The 22,985-nt window shown below is 41.0% G+C and overlaps 1 protein-coding gene across 3 annotated transcripts in view; it reads right to left on the reverse strand.

Annotated features, from left to right (window-relative positions):
- The window catches only part of auh (AU RNA binding protein/enoyl-CoA hydratase), a 301,138-nt gene that overhangs the window by 203,529 nt on the left and 74,624 nt on the right, over positions 1–22,985 (reverse strand). For 2 of the 3 annotated variants that reach the window (XM_068030149.1, XM_068030151.1), the window contains exon 4: positions 9,180–9,266. The exons of the other annotated variant lie outside the window; for it this stretch is intronic. In XM_068030149.1, the coding sequence (XP_067886250.1) occupies positions 9,180–9,266 (87 nt within the window). The remainder of the gene's footprint in view (positions 1–9,179; positions 9,267–22,985) is intronic. 3 annotated transcript variants of the gene reach the window in all.

Here is a 22,985-nt window from a genome sequence, read left to right on the forward strand (position 1 = left end):
GAGCAGGCCAGGGGCTGGGAATTCTGTAGCAAGTGTCTCACCTTCTGACTCCCAAAAGTCTTTCCACCATCTACAAGGCAACTCCCTAAAAGCACAACAGGAGTACTTTCATCACATGGACTGTAGCAATTTAAGAAAGCAGCCCACCACCACCTTCTCAAAGGCAAGTAGGGATGCACAATAAATACTGACCTTGCCAGCGCCTGCATGTTTTGACCCTCATGGAGGAGAGTGTGCTGGTAATATGTACCACCTGGGTAAGTTAATACATTCCCCAAAAATTAAACAAACAAGAGGAAATATGAGCATAAAAGCAAAATACTGCGGATGCTGGAAATCTGAAATAAAAACAAGAAATGCTGGAATCACTCAGCAGGTCTGGCAGCATCTATGAAAAGAGAAGCAGAGTTAACGTTTCGGGTCAGTGACCCCTTCATCGGAAGAGGAAATATGAGATGCAGTACCACAAGTGCACATTTTGAATTTCTGTTGGTTCCTACAAATCTCTTCCTTCCATTGCTGCTGCAACTTGCATTCTTAGTTCAACACTTATTTTTATTAAAAGACATAGATAGAAGTGCTTTTTAAATATGTTTGTGAATTTTTGTGGTAAATGCTAGGTGTCAGGTTTTGGGATTTTTTATTTATTTTTCTTTAATGTGGAAAAGATTTGGGTATAAGCCATGAGGTTTAAGGGTTGTGCTTTTAATTTATACAAATTTTTTTAAAAACACAAGCTGTGGCCGTGAGTCAGAGACAGTTCTGATGTGTTAATGAGCCAACTATTCTGTTATCTCCAATGACCAGAGACATTAAGCTATTTGCTATATCTGCTTCAATGGCCTAATGAAACAGCCACACTTATTAAGGTGTGTATAATTCTAATCATGTGAACCCTGATTGAGGTGTCACCTAAGAATATGCTCTTAAGAAAGTAGTCAGTCAGTTCGGTTGCGAGACCTAATGGCGACTCCCTGAATACTCAAGAGTATAACAGGAATGACACACTGGGGCAGTCAGGATTTGAGGAGACTGCAGGGTGATGGACTGGAATTGCTGGAGGTTCAGTATTGCAGTTAGAAACTGTCCAGAAAGAAAGGTAATACCAAAAACATGTCAGCCCACAAACGGGACAGAGCACATTGTTTATTATTTTTTTTCTCATTTTCCAACAAGAGAAATAAGTTTGAGTGAAGAAAGTTGGATTTGCTTTAACTGTTTTGTTCACTTGCTGTCCATAAAATAAAGCATATTAAATCACTAGTCACTGAAGTATTTCTCAAATGCCTATTGATAAGATTGGAAAAGCACACGTGAGGGTAAGTGCAAAAGACTCAATCACCAATTCAGATCACAAGGGGATCCTGTTGTTATACCCCTTGGTTACATAATCGTATAATTACATCTGAGGTAGTATGGACACACATAAAATGCTTTCAACACAAACTAACCAGTATTGCTGTACAATGAGGTTCGCAAGAGATGACTTAAGGCAGACCGAAAACTTGTAATACTAATGCCATGAACATATGCTTTGCCGAAAGATGATTTTTTTTTAATCCATCGGTGGAAACCTAAATTAAACTTTAAAAAGAAACAAGAAAAAGAACTGATCACTGCTAGCAGCTAAAACGGCCACTGAAATTTGCATCTAAATACCCTATATTCCAATGTAAATCTCCCACCAGAATAATGGCTTGCAAATTTTGAATGAGCTACCTGTCTTGCCTTCATTAACAAAACATTAAAGGCGATCTTGGAACATGAATACTGGTGGAGATGAGCCACTCAAAGGGTAATCCTGGAACAATGGGACCCTAATGAGATTAGAATTCATAGACCTGATCTAATTAATTCGCAAAAGAGAGAATACACTGGGCCATCATGTGACAGACTCTCCATCTGTGTGAAAACTTGCAGTTCCTTCTCACTACAGCAGACAAGCACCCGAGTTTGATCAGTGAAGGAGCCAAGTGGGGGTCTCCCTCTCTCTCGGCGACCTTGCAAGTTCAAACCCTGCCTGCTGGCTGCAAAACATCCAAATCTATCATTGCTGCAGACAAAGATTCCAGGAAGTAAACGATCTGCATCACTGTCTCCAAGAGAACTCTGAACCAGCTGGCCACATCTACCAGCCAGGAACTTCAAGAGCACCAAGTTTATCCGGAAGACCACTGAATGACCAGACTCCACAGACTGTATATTCTTTTTTAAATTGTTCTGGACTCTAATCCAACCAATCTATTCTTCTCCACTCTGTGACCTATTTGTGCGTCTGCACGCGCAATTAGTGCGGGTATGTGCATGCGTATGTGAGAAAGTTGGAGCGTAGTTTATTATTTTACTTGGATCGAGTTTTGGTTTTAAGTGCAATAAACTAACCTCTTTCTTGTTTAAACTCAAGAAAACCTGTTCTTTTATGATAATAGTACATAAAGGTTTAAAACACTCTGTGAATTGGTAAACATATCCACTGTTTAAAATAAATAAACCCTGTTGCGATCAAACAAGAGAGGGACAAAAGGAGAGCCTTTTGGCCACTCCTCACCTGATGGTAACACTAACATAACATGGTCAATTGCAGACAAGAGCTTCTCTACCCTAGGTCTTAACTCCAATTATAGAAAAGCAGTTTCTACAGAATCAGTGTTGAAATTATAGTTCCTAGTTTGTACACGTTACTCTATTTAACTAAAAATAGTAAACCGATTGAAGAACTTCATCAGCATTCTCGTTCTATTTTATTTATTTTTATTTAGAGATAGAGCACTGAAACAGGCCCTTCGGCCCACCAAGTCTGTGCTGACCAACAACCACCCATTTATACTAACCCTACAGTAATCCCATATTCCCTACCACCTACCTACACTAGGGGCAATTTACAATGGCCAATTTACCTATCAACCTGCAAGTCTTTGGCTGTGGGAGGAAACCGGAGCACCCGGCGAAAACCCACGCAGTCACAGGAAGAACTTGCAAACTCCGCACAGGCAGTACCCAGAATCGAACCCGGGTCCCTGGAGCTGTGAGGCTGCGCTGCTAACCTCCGCGCCACTGTGCCGCCCTGACCTGCTATTCTTAATTCCCTGCTACAATTCAATAATACTAAATCAAAATTATGGCTCTTGAATACATTTATAAATATTGAACTCACACCAAAAGTAGTATAACTATCTGATTAATTTTCAGAGCAGTATCTAATGCTGTTATGCATTTGCTGAACCCAAGGCTCATGCAGATCCTTGGAATTATATAGTCAATAGAATAAAATGCTTCATATTGCTCATTCTGCTGTCACAACAAATGACACCAGTCTGCAAAATAGAATCTGAACAAACTGAGAGATTGATAAAACAGTTCCATTTGCACAATACTAGAGACAAAGCTAACCAATCCCACAACCAATGGATCAGATCAAAGCTCTGCAATCCTTCCACATCCAGTCGTGAGTGGTGGTGGACAACTAAACTACTAACTGGAGGAAGAGACTCCAAAAACATCCCCAGGCTCAAAGATTGGGAAGCCTAGCATATCAATGCTCCAAAATGTTGTATTTCAATCTGTCCCACAAGAAGAAAGACTTGTGCCACATGTACTACTCACCCAATCCAAGCCATCACACAATCTTAGTAGCTTTCAGTGCAGAAACATATTCGTACTTCAAGCTGGACACAAATTGAAGCAACTTCCAAAGTAAGTCCTTGCCACACACTAATGTTCCAAGGACATCATACTTCAAATTATGAAGAGAAATACAGTCAGTCAGTCAGTCAGCTTTGAACACCCAGGATGGGTTTCAGACGGGTTTATGGCAACCAGCATTAACCTCTTGTACTTTGGGAAATATAACAATGCAAACAAGTCATGCTATTCCATGGGAAAGGACAGATAAAAGTGTATGTCATGCTGACTGATGCATAACACATGTTTGGTTTGTGGGCAACACATTAGTTGATATTGTAGTGCTACCCAGCAATAAGCCACAAGCATAACATGGAGGTGTGCCATCACTATGTTGCACGTTGCTTGCAAGTGTGCTTGCTATATTCAGCAAAAGTCTGCAACTGGCACCCTGCTGACCTATAAGCAGTTAAGCCAACTGTTCTCTATCATTGGCAGGTAAGCATATCAAAGTCTGTACTCGGCCATCCAAACCAGTTGCCAAATGACTACACCTTTTGTGTTTCTACTGATAACATTTAAGTACGAAAGCGAAGATATAAAATTTCATAGTAATGATGTAGAAATTAATTTCTCATTAAATTTTTAGCAATGTGGTCAGTGACAAATTTTTGACCAGCATTATTATGGGGCACTCTGGCATTTGATGTTCTCAATGACAGTTACAGTTGATGTCGGCACAAGATTCATCTCAAACTGAAAACACATACACCCCTTATATTTTTTTGAAATAATTGATGCAGTGAAAAATTTTGAAGTCAAATTCAGAATTTAAATTGAGTTATAAACTAGCTGATTTTTATTTTTACATATTATGTTCTAAACATTTTACTCATTAAACCCTAGTCTAAGTGTTCAATATTTTCTCTACATAATCAGCATTACTCTATTCTTGCAGGAATTCATACCACTGTACTATGAAAATAAGAACCTGAAATATTTTGTATGCAAGTTTGATGGAGTCCTTTATAAGGCTCTTTGTTGCACAGCAACCTTAAACATAACACCTTCTTTTTAAAATTTACTTAAAAACTTGAGAAATTTGAGAAATGCTCATATTGGGAACAAAACATTTTTCCATCTTGGTTACCCAGTGACTATCAAGTATTCCCACATCAAGAGGAGATGCACAATTTCCTTATACACCATGAGCCCTAATTTCAACATGAGATGCATACTCCTACTGCATCAGTCTAAATTTATCCATTTTCCTTATGATTCCTTTGAATGAGACTGCCTAAACTCACTTCACTTAAAATCCTCAGAGCAGAAAAGAGCTTTTCATCCAATCAATTTGTGTTACACCTAAAGCTATGGATATAAAATTATACATTTTTTTAAAATTTATTCACCCCGGGATCTGGAGGACTTAGCAAGGACAACTGCGTTGGATTTTCCTTTCTTGAGTCCTAATCTGATGCCGACGTGGAAGCAGAATGGTCCATCCCATTTTATTCTTCTTAGATTTAGTGCAGCAGTTTGATACAACTGAGTAGCTTGCTAGGCCATTGCGGACTGCAGCTAAAAAGTCAACCTTGTCTGAAGTGACACAGAGGCCAGACCAGATAAGGACAGCAGATTTCCTTTCCTTAAGGACATTAGTAAAACAGTTTTTTTTAAACCAAAATCTAATAGCTTCATGGTCAATGTTAGATCTGATCTTATTATTCCAGACTTATAAAAAAAAAAGAAAAAAATATGAACAGAATGCAAATTCAGAAACTGCCATGGTGGTATTTGAACTCACATCTCCAGATTATTACTTCAAACCTCTGGATTTTTTTTTTATTTATTCATTCATGGGACATGGGCATCGCTGGCTTGGCCAGTATTTATTGTCCATCCCTACCTGCCTTTGAGAAGGTGGTGGTGAGCTGCCTTTTTGAATCACTGTGGTCCATGTGGTGAAGGCATTCCCACAGTGCTATTAGGCAGTGAGTTCCAGGATTTGGCCCAGCAACAATGAAGGAACTGCAATATATTTCCAAGTCAAGATAGTATGCAACTTGGAAGTGGTGGAATTCTCATCTGCCTGCAGAAATCGCGGCGAATAGCTGCAGTGCATTTTCTAGATGGTACACTCTGGCCCCCATGTTGTGCTGGCGGTGGAGGGAGTGAATGTTTAATGTGGTAGATGGGGTGGTGATCAAGCAGACACTTTTGTCCTGGATGGCGTCAAGCTTCTTGAATGTACTTGGAACTGCATTCATCCAAGCAAGTTTTTTTTTATTCATTCATGGGACGTGGGTGTCGCTGGCTAGGCCAGCATTTACTGCCCATCCCTAATTGCCCTTGAGAAATAGAAATTACGAATCCAGTATCACCCCTACACTCCCATACCCATATTTTACCCAATGCTACATATATTTTTATAATGGCTTCCTCCCTATATCCTTCATTATAATCAGTTTTTGCATTCCTCACAAACATGGCTACCTTCAAAGAAGAGATAGTCCTGGCACAGTCAAGGTATGTTCCCTCGAAGGGGAAAAGTAGGGCAAACAAATCCAGAGCTCACTGGATGACAAAAGAGGTAGAGATTAAAATAAAGAAAAAGGGTGCTCATGACAGATGGCAGGTAGAAAATACTATTGAGAACCAGGCTGAATATAGACGATCAGGAGGGGAAGTGAAAAAGCAAATAAGAGATGCAAATAGAGAGCATGAAAAGAGACTGGCAGCTAGCATTAAAGGAAACCCCAAAGTTTTCCATAAGTATATCAATAGTAAAAGGATGGTAAAAGGAGGAGTAGGGCCGATTAGGGAGAAGTAAGGAAATTTACACATGGAGGCAGAGGGCATAGCTGAGGTACTAAATGAATACTTTGCATCTGTCTTTAGCAAGGAAGATGATGCAACCCAGGCAATGTTGAAAGAGCAGGAAAGTCAGACACTAGAGGGTTTAAAATTGATGAGGAAGTATTAGATAGGCTGTTTGTACTTAAAGTGGATAAGGAACCAGGGCCAGATGAGGTGCATCCCAGGATACTGAGGGAAGTGAGCGTGGAAATCGCAGAAGCATTGGCCATAATTTTTCATTCTTCCTTAGACTCAGGGGTGATGCCAGAGGACTGGAGAATTGCAAACAGTACACCCTTGTTCAAAAAAGGGTGTAAAGATAAGCCCAGCAACTAAAGGCTAGTCAGCTTAACTTTGGTGGTGGGAAAACTTCTAGAAAAAATAATTCGGGACAAAATCAATAGTCAATGGACAAATGCGAGTTAATTAAGGAAGGCCAGCATGAATTTCTCAAGGGAAAAAATCATGTTTAACTTTTTTTTTTAATTCATTCATGGGATGTGGGCGTCACTGGCCAGGCCATCATTTATTGCCCATCCCAAACTGCCCTGGAGAAGGTGGTGGTGAGCTGCCTTCCTGAACCGCTGCAATCCATGTGGGGTAGGTACACCCACAGTGCTGTTAGGAAGGGAGTTCCAGGATTTTGACCCAGCGACAGTGAAGGAACGGCGATATAGTTCCAAGTCAGGATGGTGTGTGACTTGGAAGGGAACTTGCAGATGGTGGTGTTCCCATGCATTTGCTGCCCTTGTCCTTCTAGTTGGTAGAGGTCCCGGGTTTGGAAGGTGCTGTCTAAGGAGCCTTGGCGTGTTGCTGCAGTGCACCTTGTAGATGGTATGCACTGCTGCCACTGTGCATCAGTGGTGGATGGAGTGAATGTTTGTTGATGGGGTGCCAATCAAGCGGGCTGCTTTGTCCTGGATGGTGTTGACTTCTTGAGTGTTGTTGGAGTTGCACCCACCCAGGCAAGTGGAGAGTATTCCATCACGCTCCGGACTTGTGCCTTGTAGATGGTGGACAGGCTTTGGGAGTCAGGAGGTGAGTTACTCACCTCAGGATTCCTAGCCTCTGACCTGCTCTTGTAGCCACAGTATTTATATGGCTACTCCAGTTCAGTTTCGGGTTAATGGTAGCCCCTAAGATGTTGATAGTGGGGGAGTTTTTTTAAAGAGGTAACAGAGAGGGTTGATGAGGACAATGCTGATGTGGTGTACATGGACTTTCAAAAGGCGTTTGATACAATGCCACACAACAGACTTGTGAGCACACTTGTAGCTCATGGAATAAAAGGGACGGTAGCAACATGGATATGAAAATGGCTGAGTGACAGGAAACAAAGAGTTGTAGTTAATGGATGTCATTTCAGGCTGGAGGAAGGTTTGTAGTGAAGTTCCCCAGGGATCAGTGTTGGGACCCTTGCTTTTCCGGATATATATTAATAACCTAGACCTTGGTGTACAGGGCACAATTTCAAAGTTTGCAGATGATATAAAACTTGGAAGCATTGTGAACTTTGAGGAGGATACTGCAGAACTTCAAAAGGACACAGACAAGTTGGTGGAAAGGGCAGACAGGTGGCAGATGAAGTTCAATGCAGAGAAATGTGAAGCGATTCTTTTTGGCAGGAAGCACATGGAGAGACAATATAAAATAAAAAGGGTACAATTCTAAAGGGGCTGCAGGAGCAGAGAGACCGGGGTGTATATGTGCATAAATCATTGAAGATGGCAGGCCAGGTTGACAGAGCGGTTAATAAAGCATACAGTATCCTGGGCTTTATTAATAGGGGCAAAGAGTACAAGAGCAAGGAAGTTAAGTTGAACTTGTACAAGACACTAGTTCTGCCTCAGCTGGAGTATTGCATCCAGTTCTGGGCGCTGCACTTTAGGAAAGACATGAGGGCATTGAAGAGAGTACAGAAAAGATTCATGAGAATGGTTCCAGGGATGAGGAACGTCAGTTAGGAACATGGATTGGAGAAGTTAGGACTGTTTTCCTTGGAGAAGTGAAGGCTGAGATGTGATTTGATAGAGGTATTCAAAATCATGAGGGGTCTGGACAGAATAGACAGAGAGAAACTGTTCCCACTCGAGAACAAGAGAACACAGATTTAAAGTATTTGGTAAGAGAAGCAAAAGTGACATGAGGAAAAACTTTTTCACGCAGCGAGTGGTTAAAGTCTGGAATGCGCAGCCTGAGAACAAGGTGGAGGCAGGTTCAATTGTAGCATTCAAAAGGAATTAGACAGTTATATGAAAAGGGAAGAATGTGTAGGGTTATGGGAGAAGGCAGGGGAATGGAATGGAGGGAATTGCTCTTTCAGAGAGCCAGCGTGGCACAATGGGCCGAATGGCCTCCTTCTGCTCTGTAACGATTCTGTGATTAAGATAAGATAGATCATAACTCATTCCAAACTCGTTGTTCACAACACAAAATAAAGCAATTTTTTTTAAATCCTTAATTTAACTTGAGTGTTATTCCATATTGACTGCATTTGTTTTAGCAACTAAATACAATTTACTAACTGCTGAAGTAAACTAAAGTACTAGCAATATACGGTGTATAAAGATTTTGCAAAAGCTGGCCACTGCTTCTAGCCAGTTGCTTTATCAGTGAAAGTTCAACATAAGCAAGGCATATTTCCAAATATTTTACATTCGCTGTAGCAATAGCTAATTATTAATTAGATCATTACTTACCTAGTTCATAAATTAAACTCCTTGCTTTGGAAACAAAAGGGCCAACTTCACTAGGCTGCATTTTTGCTCTTTCCTTCAAATCAGCACCTGCAAAAAAAATTAATCTCATCAACAGAGGCTGCACTCTTAATTTGAACAGCAGGTGCTTAGTTTCACAAAATGACAAGAAAAAATATTGCAAAGCTAAGATATAACAACTGTTTCACAGTAAATCTGACAGATTGATATCTGTATCGAGAACCATAATTTCAGTAAAACACAATGAACCCCTACAGCCTGCAATTTGTGGGATGGGATTCACAGGAGGAGAAAATTCCACAGTCAACAACCAAAAACAAAGGCCCTGGGTCCCACCGGCAGGCTCAAATGCAGGAACGAACCCACTTTGGCAGGCAGCGAGACCCAAGGCCGCATCTTGTCATTGGCTTTTTTTTTATTCGTTCATGGATTGTGGGCATCACTGGCTAGGTCAGCATTTATTGCCCATCCATAATTGCCCTCGAGGTGGTGGTGGTAAACTGCCTTTTTGAACTGCTGCAGTCCTTGGGGTATAGACTAGCGGTTTGATACAACTGAGTGGCTTGCTATGCCATTTCAGAGCGCAGTTAAGAGTCAACAACATTGCTGTGGGACTGGAGTCACATAAAGGCCAGATCAGGTAAGGATAGCAAATTTCCTTCCCTAAAGGACATTGTGAACCAGAAGGGTCTTTACAACAATTGACAATGGTTCCATGGTCATCATCAGACTAGCTTTTTAATTCCAGATTGATTAACCAAATTCAAATTTCACCATCTGCCATGGTGGGCTTCGACCCCCATGCCCCCAGAGCATTACTAGTCCAGTGATATTACCACTACGTCATCCGCCTCCAAGAGCTGCCAGCCATTCACAGGGCCGGCAGCTCAGCAGGGCCATTAGGAGTGTTGGCAACTGCTGGGGCTGCCCCTGGAGAATGAGGGTACAGTGATCAACGTGAGCCCTCATAACCAGGTAAATGAGGTCTGGGGGCACCGGGACCAGTCAGGCAGGCCCCGGAAAGTTATGGAGGGGAGGGAGTTGCTGAGGGCAGGCGCTACCATTGCAGTGGGGGGTGCCCCCCCCCCCCCCCCATAGGCCAAAGAGTGCTCAAAGAAGGAGGGCCACCACTTACCCCCACCCTCCCCCCAGAGCCTACTGGGAGGCTGCCAGGATTTACCTGGCAGTCTTCCCACTCTGCAGAGTGGCCCCCGTGCCCCTGATAAGATGCCACCAGAGGTGGGAAGAGGCCATTAATTTCCACTTAAGTGTCTCAATTGGGCTCTGGGTAGGAGGGCCATCAACCACTTTTCCTACCACTGCAAAATGGCATGGCAGCGGGAAAATGATGGGCACGCCATCCACCTTTGCATTCCATTTTGCCAGCACTCCAGCCTCCTAGCCTGTCCCCAAAGGGATGGTAAAATCCAGCCCTTTATATTTGATGGACTTAATTGGAGAATAGAGCAAGGAAATCACAAATTTATGCAATAGCATAACAAATTTGTCTCACAGAGCTACTGTCATGCAAAGTAAAACAGTGTTAATTTCCATATGTATTTAAGATATTCTAATTAGGAACAAAAACAGAAACATAGAAATCTAGAAATTTAAGCACAGAATGGCCAGTCTGTGCTGGCTGAAAAAGAGCTAACTAGACTAATCCCACTTTCCAGCTCTTGATCTATAGCATATCCAAGCACCTTTTAAATGTGATGAGGGTTTCTGCCTCTACCATCCTTTCAGGCAGCTAGTTCCAGACCACCACTACTCTCAATTCCCCACTAAACGTTCGACCAATTATTTTAATTCTATGGCCCCTGGTTATTCACCTCTCTGCTAAAGGAAATAGGTCCTTCCCTATCCACTCTATCTAGGCCCCTCATAATTTTATATGCCTCAATTAAACTTCCTCTTGTCTTCCTCTGTTCCAAAGAAAACAACCCCAGCTTTTCCAAACTTGCTTCACAGATAAAGTTCTCCAGTCTGTTACGACCACTCAGGACAAAGCCCCCAATCAAAATATATGCTTCTGATCGCAGTACGAGCAATGCGCTGTCAATTCAGCCCAGTCACTCCACAGGTCACATCATATTTCTTTAAGCTTTCCAAATAGGAAACATAACAGCCAAATTGAACAATCTAGTAACCCCCGAATGAAGTGAACCAGACCAGGTGTCTTGAGATATTGTTACGATCTGTAGTTTTTTTTCCCGGGAAGAATGCAGAGTGTCTTTAAGGCTAGAAAAAAAGAGCCGTACTGCTTTAAGGCAGCAAGACTGAGTCAAGGAGTGCATTCACGTTGCCTTGGATATAGCCATGCGGAGACTGCGATTCAAAGGGTGCATTCTCGTTACCTTGGATACAACCACTTGGACTAAGCATCGAGAGATACATTTATTACAATTTAATTTTCAACTGGCTTATAGTTCAAACAGTCTGTTCTAACAGAGGAGACTCAGACAGACAGTTGTGTGTTAGCACCTGAAAGAAGAGCTCTCAGCCATTTAAACTGAAGGAAGAGAATTTAGTCTGTTTATTTATTATTCTTTCTCAAAATTCTAAAAATGTCAAGCCAAAACAGAGATCTCCGATAATTTAAACTGAAGGAAGGGAAGTTCGACTGTGAAAATCTTTATCCCTCAAAAATTCTAAAGCCAAAATGATTCATTTAAAAAGTGTTTGCAAGTTGTTAATTGTTGAAATTCATCGCTGGAGAAGGAAAGCATCATTTACTGCTGGAATTATGCTACGGACTGTTCAACTGTTGAAGAACCATTTTCTCTCCCCATCAGACAGCTGTGAGGACTTCAAGCAACCTTGGCCTTTTCTCACCTCCGGCAGGAGCATAAATTTGCAAGGATTCTAATTTTTTCTATTTTAAATGTTGTTTATATCTTAGTAGCGTTTAAGATTTTAGTTTTTCCAATTAAACTGATTTGTTAATTTAAAGACACCTGGTTTGATTAGCCTCATTCGGGGGTTAATAGATGGTACAATTTGGGTGGGTCTTTCTTTAATTTGGAAAGTTTAAAATGTTAGGCGATCTGTGGAGGGACGAGATTGACTTAACAGTGTGTTTCTCCCACCACAATCAGAATCGTATATTTTGATTGGGGGCTTTGACTGGAATGGTCAGTCATAACAATATCAACAAACTAATTAGTGATTGAAAAAAAATCTTAAACACTATTAAGATAAATATCTAAAGACCCGTCGACCATTGACACTCGTTTTCTGCCACTGATTTTGGACCCAACTTGCCACGTTCCCTTGGATTCCAAGGACTGTAGCTGTTTCCTGCTCAATTTTGCTAAATCGCATCCCAGCTTAGTAAAATTGCCCTTTCCAACAAAGAACTATTAGTCTTGGTCTATCTTTGTTTTTTCCATAATAACGCTAGACCGAATTGAATTATGATCACCATCAAAATGTTCTCCCAATGATATCCCTTCCACTAAGTCCAGAACTGCCCCTTCTCTTGTTGGACTTGCTACGTACTGGCTTAAAAAAAAGTTCTCCTGAATCCATTTTAAGAATTCTGCACCCTCTATACCTTTCACACTGATTCAATCCCAGTTAATTTTAGGGTAGTTGAAATCCCCTATTACTGTTGTATTGATTTTGCACTGAGGAATTTGCCTACATATTTTCTCTTGCATCCCTCTTTAACTTTTTGGGGTTCTATAATGCACTCCCTACAGTGTGATTGCCTGTTTTTATTCCTCAGTTCAACCTATATAGTCTCATTTTAGTTTAGTTTAGAGATACAGCACTGAAACAGGCCCTTCGGCCCACCGAGTCAGTGCCGACCATCAACCACCCATTTATACTAATCCTACACTAATTCCATATTCCTACCACATCCCCACCTGTCCCTATATTTCCCTACCACCTACCTATACTAGGGGCAATTGCTAATGGCCAATTTACCTATCAACCTGCAAGTCTTTGGCATGTGGGAGGAAACCGGAGCACCCGGAGGAAACCCACGCAGACACAGGGAGAACTTGCAAACTCCACACAGGCAGTACCCAGAATTGAACCCGGGTCGCTGGAGCTGTGAGGCTGCAGTGCTAACCACTGCACCACTGTACTTCTAGTATAGTAAACCACCTCACAGTTCTAATGGCTTCTTTCACCAATATTGCAATCCCCTTTTTTATCTTGTCTGAAAACCCAGTAACCAGGAACATTGAACTGCCATTCCTGCCTTTCTTTAAGCAATGTTTCAGTAATAGCTATGATATCATACTTCCACAGAGTCTATCTGTACCATCAGCTCATCTGCTTTATTACCAGACTCCTTTCCTTGCATTCAAGTATATACCATTAAGCACTGCCAAACTCCTTTGTTGTCTATCTTCTAGCCTTTGTTTCCTCTGCCTTAACACTTGCTTACTAATTTTCTACTTTCAATTTCTGGCTTTACTTCTCTTCCTTCTATATCTGTTGTTACAATCATGTGAGGAGGGGGTGGAAGGAGCCCTCTCTTTTCCCTCTCCTTGTTTGACCACAACAGATTTATTTCTTTTTGAAATGGATATACTTTCCAATTCAGTGAGTGTTTAATGGTTTAACGTGCCAGTGATCATTAAAAGAACCAATTGGACAGGTTTTCTTGAGTTTAACCAAGAAAGATGTTAGCTTTATTGTACTTAAATTGATCCAAGTAAAATAATAAAATACACTCCAACTTTCTCACACACACACACAAATAGGTTACTGAATCAATCCCTCGCACTGGCCAATATTGCAAGCTGAACTGAAGTGTCTGAACCTTAGCATCCGGTTCAAATCTGAGGTGAGTTTTGGATTCCATAACCTAATGGGGAAGAATCCAAAACAAGGTGCCATAGCTATAAAAGAGAAGAACTAATATATCCAGTAAGGAATTCAGGAGATACTTCTTTACTCAGAGGTTGCTGAGAATGTAGAACTCACTATCACATGCAGTGGTTGAGGTAAACATCAGAATAATTTAAGGGGAAGCTAGATAAATACATGAGAGAGAAAGGATTAAAAGTTATGTTGATAGGGTACGATGAAGTCAGGCGGGAGGAGGCTTGTGTGGAGTCTAAACACTTGCACAGTACTGTTCGGCTGAATAGTCTGTTTCTGTGTTGTAAATTCTGTGTAATAATTATTGGTCCAGAAAATCAGAAATTAAAAATACCAGAATGGTCTAACTGTTTTCAATTTTCCTAATATTAATTTTTAAATGAAGAGAAATCACAAGTTTTTTTTAAATCAATTAACAAAAAAGAATTATGCTCAATTTGAATTACAGTTGAATTATCAATTGTTATGGTCATTTTCTGCTTCTGCCCTGCTCCCTTATGTAATTCTGCACCCATAGTCGGTAGTCTGTTGCACTTTCAAAATATATTTCTGCTAGTTGTGACATCAAAAGCTATAAAATCACAGCCCTGTATTATTTATATATAAGCACACTAAACCAAGTAAAGACTAACAACTGCAAACATTAAAAATCTGCTCACGTCAACATTTCCTTAAAAAAAAAGATATGTACTACACTTATGTACTTAGTTATGATGTTTCTCAATAAAGGGCAGAAGGAATGGTTCAATTATCACTGCTTCATCCTTTTCACATCAGTGCTTGAGACAGTAGTTATGTCTAGAATTGATAACACTATAACAAGCTTCTTCAAAAAAATGTAATACTCACTGTATCAACAGTTCCACTCAGCCATAAGCCACAATTCTCATCTAAAAAGAGAACTTCCAAGCTATTTATATGGTTTACCAATCTTTGCCAATTTACCTCAAAGCTCCATAATTTTGAGCAACTCAATCAGATCTTTCAATCTTTTCTGCTCCAATGAAAAGTCTTTCCTCATAACTAACACCTTTTGTGTAATGATATTAAGTTTGTGAAAATGCGAGCATTTAATATTTGTAACAGACAGAAATTCCATTTAGTATGTAAAGCAACATGGAGGTGGTTGAATGTTCTTTTTACCATGTCATAACAAAACAAGTTTTTTGGTACTTATAAAGGGAAGGCAATAATTAATTTTGTTGTAATTACTGTATATATCAAATTCATCTCAAATTAAGCATGCTAGTTTCATCATCCTAATTATATAAGGTAATAGATAGCTTGCAATGAATTTTAAGCAACTCTGATAAAACCATAAACCACAAGAGTGAAACTTCAGTAGGTTAATGAGCATCAGTAAAACCTCAAGATGGAATTGCAGGCTTGAAAACGCAGCCAACAACATGTTTTTTTTGTTGTTAATCTGAGTTATAATAAAGAAACTATTTAGTTTTTATCACTGTGATGTTTAGTCTTAAGTTGAGAATACAAGACACCTCATGCAAATCACTCCTGAAAAGAACACATATGGTCAAAATGATAGCATCCAGTTCATTTCTACTTCCAATGTACAATATTAAGGGAAAAAATTAAAAGCAGATATGAAATATAATTATATATAAAAAGAGTTAAAACCATTCAATCCAGCATTAAAGATAATCCAATCTCAAGGTTTAAAGGATGTTCACAAAAGAATTCAGCTCCACTCACTATTGTGACCTTATTTGAGCACCTTAATCAAAATGCAATCTTTGAACCCACTTCTGATGTCTCACACAGTATTTTATATGTATTAAATGCCACTGACTAAAAAGCCCCTGAAAAGGATGGCATTACCCCTGAATTAATCAAGAGTGCCAAGCCTGCTGTACTCTCAGCATTACATGAACTGCTTTGCCTGTGCTGGGATGAGGGTGCAGTACCACAGGACATGTGCGATGCCAATATCATCACGCTCTAAGAACATGTGTGACTGCGGTGACTGCAACAACTATCGGGGAATCTCCCTGCTCAGCATAGTGGGGAAAGTCTTCGCTCGAGTTGTCTTAAACAGACTTCAGAAGCTGGCTGAGCGTGTCTACCCTGAGGCACAGTGCGGCTTTCAAGCAGAGAGAGTCATCATTGACATGCTGTTCTCCCTTCACCAGCTACAAGAGAAATGCTGTGAACAACAGATGCCCCTCTACGTTGCTTTCATAGATCTCACCAAAGCCTTTGACCTAGTCAGCAGGCGTGGTCTCTTCAGACTACTAGCAAAGATCGGATGTCCACCAAAGCTGCTAAATATCATCACCTCATTCCATGTCAATATGAAAGGCACAATTCATCATAGCGGTGCCTCATCAGACCCCCTTCCTATCCTGAGTGGCGTGAAACAGGGCTGTATTCTCACACCGACACTGTTTGGGATCTTCACTGCTGCTCTAACATGCGTTCAAGTCTTCAGAAGAAAGAATTTTCCTCCACACAAGATCAGGTGGCAGGTTGTTCAACCTTGCCCGTCTTAGAGCGAAGACCAAAGTACGGAAAGTCCTCATCAGGGAACTCCTCTTTGCTGATGATGCTGCATTAACATCCCACAGAGAAGAGTGTCTGCAGAGACATCGACAGGATTGCGGCTGCCTGCAACAAATTTGGCCTAACCATCAACCTCAGGAAAACGAACATCGTGGGGCAGGATATCAGAAATGCTCCATCCATCAATATCGGCGACCACGCTCTGGAAGTGGTTCAAGAGTTCACCTACCTAGGCTCAACTATCATCAGTAAACTGTCTCTCGATGCAGAAATCAACAAGCGCATGGGAAAGGCATCCACTGCTATGTGCAGACTGGCCAAGAGGGTGTGGGAAAATGGCGCATTGACACGGAACACAAAAGTCCAAGTGTTTCAAGCTTGTGTCCTCAGTACCTTGCTCTACGGCAGCGAGGCCTGGCAACGTATGTCAGCCAAGAGCGACGTCTCAACTCATTCCATCTTCGCTGCCTCCGGAGAATCCTTGGCATCAGGTGGCAGGACCGTATTTCCAACGCAGAAGCCCTCGAGGCAGCCAACATCCCCAGCATATACATTCTACTGAGCCAGCGGCGCTTGAGATGTCTTGGCCACGTGAGCCGCATGGAAGATGGCAGAATCCCCAAGGACGCATTGTGCAGCGAGCTCGTCACTGGTACCAGACCCACTGGCCGTCCATGCCTCCGCTTTAAAGACATCTGCAAACTTGACATGAAGTCCTGTGACACTGACCACAAGTCGTGGGTGTCAGTTGCCAGTAATCGCCAGAGCTGGCAGACAGCCATAAAGGCGGGGCTAAAGAGTGGCGAGTCGAAGAGACTTAGCAGTTGGCAGGAAAAAAGACAGAAGTGCAAGGAGAGAGCCAACTGTGTAACAGCCCCGACAACCAATTTTATCTGCAGCGCCTGTGGAAGAGTCTGTCACTCTAGGATTGGCCTTTATAGCCACTCCAGGCGCTGCTCCACTAACCACTGACCACCTCTAGGCGCTTACCCATTGTCTCTCGAGACGAGGAGGCCAAAGAAGAAGAGAAGAAATGCCACTGACTCCATTATTTATCTATAACAGGTCAAGTGCAGTTAGCAGAGTAAACAATTAAGACTAACAGACTGCACCAAAAATGTGTCAGCCTTGCCTGTGCCGGTATATTTTTATCTTCGCATTTACCACCATTATAATGCAAATCTAGGATCATTAGTACTAAATCAACAAAGCTAGAAAGTAAGATGTTATAAATGAGTTACCTTGGAACATATATTTATGTATTTAAAATGTACAGAAAGAGCAAGATTGGTGCTACAGAAACCTGAGTGATGCAATTGCCAAAAGTCAGAATCATAATGCTTTACTCACTTGCAAGCATCTAGGATTGCAGAACAAAAGAGTGTTCCAATAATATTGGCTTAGTAACTGTAGATCCTAGCAATGAGAACCAGAACCAGTATCAAATAAGCAATTTTAATATTTCTCATCGGTACGTGGGACCAGATGCCAACAGTCACTCACATTGCACAGATAGACTAATGCACTGCTGAGCTTGGACTGATTCATTCCTTTTACTACTACAGCCACCATTACGTCAAAAAGTTTTTAAGATGAACCATTATGTATTCAAAATGTTTGTTTTGTCTTTCCAAATCCTGTCTCAACCTTTACATTCAAACCTATAATATATTACCAGAAGGTCCATCATCACTTCCACGATACTTGAGCAGAAAGCACACCATAAATAATGAAAACAGGATTATTATGCTAGCCTAGTATGATAGAAACAAGTGAAGTTGAACAATTCAGCCTGTTTGCAGGATTGTTTTCGATTTGACATAATTTCATCTTTTGAGACAGCATTGGACACAACATAATTAGTATTTATTTTCAATCTGGTCAAGCGTGCCTTGTCCCTCCATAGCTATTACTTATTGCAGCTGGTTGCTTTTAAATTTAATGTAATATATATTTTTTTACAACCTGCAGTTTTAGATGTTAAAGGTCATAGCTAAATTCCACTACATTTTGTTACACAATGCTTTATCCAACTCATTAAGCCACTCCCCATATAATAATGCACCCCTCAGCTCATAACTAGATCCTTGCAGATTTAAATGATGAGGAATCTTAGGTACTCCAACATGGAACGACTAACCTTTTGTCGAGTTTTACCATAATTATTTGTTAGCTTCGGAAACAAAACAACTCATATTTCTATAGCATAATGTGGTACAACACGATTATAAATCATCGCCAACAATTTGTAAGAGATAACTAGAATATAATTCAACGATGAACAGTCTGATATGCCATGGACTGAAAACATTTTCAATAATAAAATAAAGAAAAATGCCAAATTTAAATTTTCTAACACTTGGTAGATGTTGGAAGAAAATCAGTATTATACTGTATGTATTGTACAGAGATGTATATATTTGGAATATAATAAAAGTTCTATAATACACTGAACAATACCAGCTTACCTCTACATGATAAATAGCTAATCTGCAGAATTATGCATGTTTAAAATTTTTACAAAACTATTTAACCTATTGGTATAGTATGTCAGGCCTCTAAAATAGCTACACAAAATACAGGATCTAATGAGAACTTGAAGCTCATGGATTCAACAAGTTGAAACTAAAGCCAATAGCATGACGATTTTAAGATTGAAAAAGACAGTGTCCCGAAATGAGACAGGTTCAAAAAGAGTATACATCAGTTTGTGAAGCACAAGAATAAGATTTCACAATGGAAGTAATGTTTCTGATTTTAAAAAAAGCATTTCAATTCCCAACATTTTTGATAAATTAACACAAGGGTCCCAGAGAAGATTTTCCATCTGCAGGCTGTCTCCAGCGAGATTTGATTTGAGGTTCCAATCAAGAAAATGTTGAAAACAATGCATAATTGTCATATCCCATAAATCTATGACTGCAAAGCAATGATGCTGAAACCAATAAAGGAACCTCTTCCATTTGGCATTATTGACCTTTAGATGGAAGGTTTTCCAGATGTCAAGGTTGTACTCAGCAGTGGGTTTAGAAAATAGGTATATTCACTGACGAGAGTAAAGAGAGTGCTGGGCCATGGTAGTATACAATAAAATATAGGGAGTAAGACCATTAACTTTTCAGACCTAATAAAACTTGCACTCTACTTCGCCAGTGGCTCAGCAGCACTTCTCAATAGCGTGCCGAGCAATACAAGTCAGGAAGGGCCGAGAGTCATTGATTTTTAATGTATGTTAGCATGTTAATGCTGTTTGCCAACTAAGCTGAAGGGCAGAGGTTACAATTAGTTTCAGCAGCCAACCACAGAAGGAGGAAATCATCCTAAGTTGCAAGTGCACATGTACAGATGAGAATAGGATCCATTCAAATTGTCCACCAGCGCCAACTCTCCATGTACGTAAATGAAGGCGAGATGCTGGAAGGCTAACGCCACAGGCAGACTCAAGGTCAAGTACGAGTTACCACCTTTGTAAGAGTGAAGATAAGAACAATAAATCGGGGGGAAATAATGGTATTTTACCTTGTAGAGTAAAAAAGAAAAAAAGTCTTGTATTTATATGGTGCTTTTCATGACCACTGGACATCCCAAATCACTTTACAGCCAATTAAATACTTTTGAAGTGTAGTCACTGTTGTGATGCAGGAAATGAGGCAGTCAATTTGCACATAGCAAGCTCCCACAAATAGTAATGTGATAACAACCAGATAATCTGTTTTTGTGTTGTTAAGGGATAAATACTAGTCAGGAGACAGGATAATTCCCCTAGTCTTCTTACTACAGTACCACAGGATCTTTTACCACCACAGGGCCTCGGTTTAACATCTCATCTGAAAGACGGCACCTCCAAAAGTCTAGCACTCCCTCAGTACTGCACTGGAGTTTTTTGTGCTCAAGTTCTGGAGGGGCACTTGAACCCACAACCTTCTGACTCAGAGGCAAGAGTGCTACTAACTGAGGCACAGCTGACACAGCAGTAAAGTAACTATCTTCAAAGCCAGAATTGGAAAAGACATTCACATGTAGCACTGTCTTCTTAACTAACAAGTTTAAGAGCATAAGGTTTCTAAGAAATGACTGATTTGTTTTGGAAGGAAGCAAGCAGGCTTTTTTCTACTAGCTTACCGGTTTCCCATTTGTGGTTCATTAGACCCTGCCTTTAAGAGCTCCTTTGGACCCAAAATGACTTTATCTTTTCAGAAAACAAAACTTTGGGAGTTGACCATCACTGAGGTTTATTCCTTGGATGTCTATTAGGTTTTATCATGTTACAGCACTTAATACATCATGTGTAATTAAGTTTAGAAGAATCTTCGACCTTCCACTAACGTCATGAACATGTGGAGCTGAGATAAAGCAGCTAATGTCATGTCAATTAATATATTTAACGAAGAACTAGATGAAAATCCAGCTGGGAGCATGATTGAAAAGTTTAGTTATGGGTATAAGTACAGCAAAAAGATAAGTAAATGTTATGTGGAGCTTATCATAGAATCATAGAATGATACAGCACAGGAGGCAGCCATTCGGTCCATCATGCCTGTACTGGCTCTTTGGTAGAGCTATTTAAAGCCTTTGACAGGGTCCCACATGGGAGACTTATCAAGAAAGAAAATGCACATGGGATACAGGGTAACTTGATAAAGTGGAATCAAAATTGGCTTAGTTGTAGGAGAGAGAGTGATGACAGACAGCTGTTTCAGTGGCGTACCACAGGGATCTGTGCTGGGTCCCCTATTGTTTGTCATTTATATAAACGACATAGATGACTATGTGGGGGGTAGGTTCAGTAAGTTCGCGGACGACACAAAGATTGGCCGAGTGGTTAACAGTGGGATGGAGTGTCTTAGGTTACAGGAAGATATAGACGGGATGGTCAAATGGGCAGAAAAGTGGCAGATGGAATTTAACACTGAAAAGTGTGAGGCGATACACTTTGGAAGGAGTAATGTGACACGGAAGTATTCAATGAATGGCCTGACACTGGGAAGTTCCGAGGAACAAAGGGACGATGGCGTGTTTGTCCATAGATCTCTGAAGGCAGAAGGGCAGGTTAATAGGATGGTGAAAAAGGCATATGGGACACTTGCCTTTATCAATCAAGGCATAGATTACAAAAGCAGGGAGGTCATGTTGGAGTTGTACAGAACTTTGGTAAGGCCACAGCTGGAGTACCGTGTGCAATTCTGGTCGCCACATTATAGGAAGGATATGATTGCATTGGAGGGGGTGCAGAGGCGATTCACCAGGATGTTGCCTGGGATGGAACATTTAAGCTATGAAGAGAAGTTGGATAGGCTTGGGTTGTTTTCGCTGGAGCAGAGAAGACTGAGGGGTGACCTGATCGAGGTGTACAAGATTATGAGGGGCATGGACAGGGTGGAAAGGGAGCAGTTGTTCCCCTTAGTTGAAGGGTCAGTTACGAGGGGTCACAAGTTTAAGGTGCGGGGCGGGAGGTTTAAGGGGGATTTGAGGAATAACTTTTTTACCCAGAGGTTGGTGATGGTCTGGAATGCCCTGCCTGGGAGGGTGGTAGAGGCAGGTTGCCTCACATCCTTTAAAAAGTACCTTGATGAGCACTTGGCACGTCATAACATTCAAGACTATGGGCCAAGTGCTGGCAAATGGGATTAGGTAGACAGGTCAGGTGTTTTAATATAAAAGCAAAATACTGCGGATGCTGGAAATCTGAAATAAAAACAAGAAATGCTGGAATCACTCAGCAGGTCTGGCAGCATCTGTGGAAAGAGAAGCAGAGTTAACGTTTCGGGTCAGTGACCCTTCATCGGAACTGACAAATATTAGAAAAGTCACAGGTTATAAGCAAGTGAGGTGGGGGTGGGGCAAGAGATAACAAAGGAGGTCTAGATTGGACCAGGCCACATAGCTGACCAAAAGGTCACGGAGCAAAGGCAAACAATATGTTAATGGTGTGTTGAAAGACAAAGCATTAGTACAGATTAGGTGTGAATACACTGAATATTGAACAGCAGCAAGTGCAAACCTGAAAAAAAACAGTGGGTAAGCAAATTGAACAAACAAAGATGAAGTGAAATAAATGCAAAAAAAAATTGTAAAAAATGTAAAAAAGAATGTTAAAAAAAGGAAGAAAAGATAACTAAAAATGAAAGTAAAATGGGGGGCTGTCATGCTCTGAGATTATTGAACTCAATGTTCAGTCCGGCAGGCTGTAGTGTGCCTAATCGGTAAATGAGATGCTGTTCCTCGAGCTTGCGTTGATGTTCACTGGAACACTACAGCAATCCCAGGACAGAGATGTGAGCATGAGAGCAGGGGGGGAAGTGTTGAAATGGCAAGCAACCGGAAGCTCAGGGTCCTGCTTGCGGACTGAGGGGAGATGTTCCGCAAAGCGGTCACCCAGTCTGCGCTTGGTCTCCCCAATGTAGAGGAGACCACACTGTGAGCAGC

This window comes from Heterodontus francisci, chromosome 4 (assembly GCF_036365525.1).
Source record: "Heterodontus francisci isolate sHetFra1 chromosome 4, sHetFra1.hap1, whole genome shotgun sequence".
Taxonomy (NCBI): Eukaryota; Metazoa; Chordata; class Chondrichthyes; order Heterodontiformes; family Heterodontidae; genus Heterodontus; species Heterodontus francisci.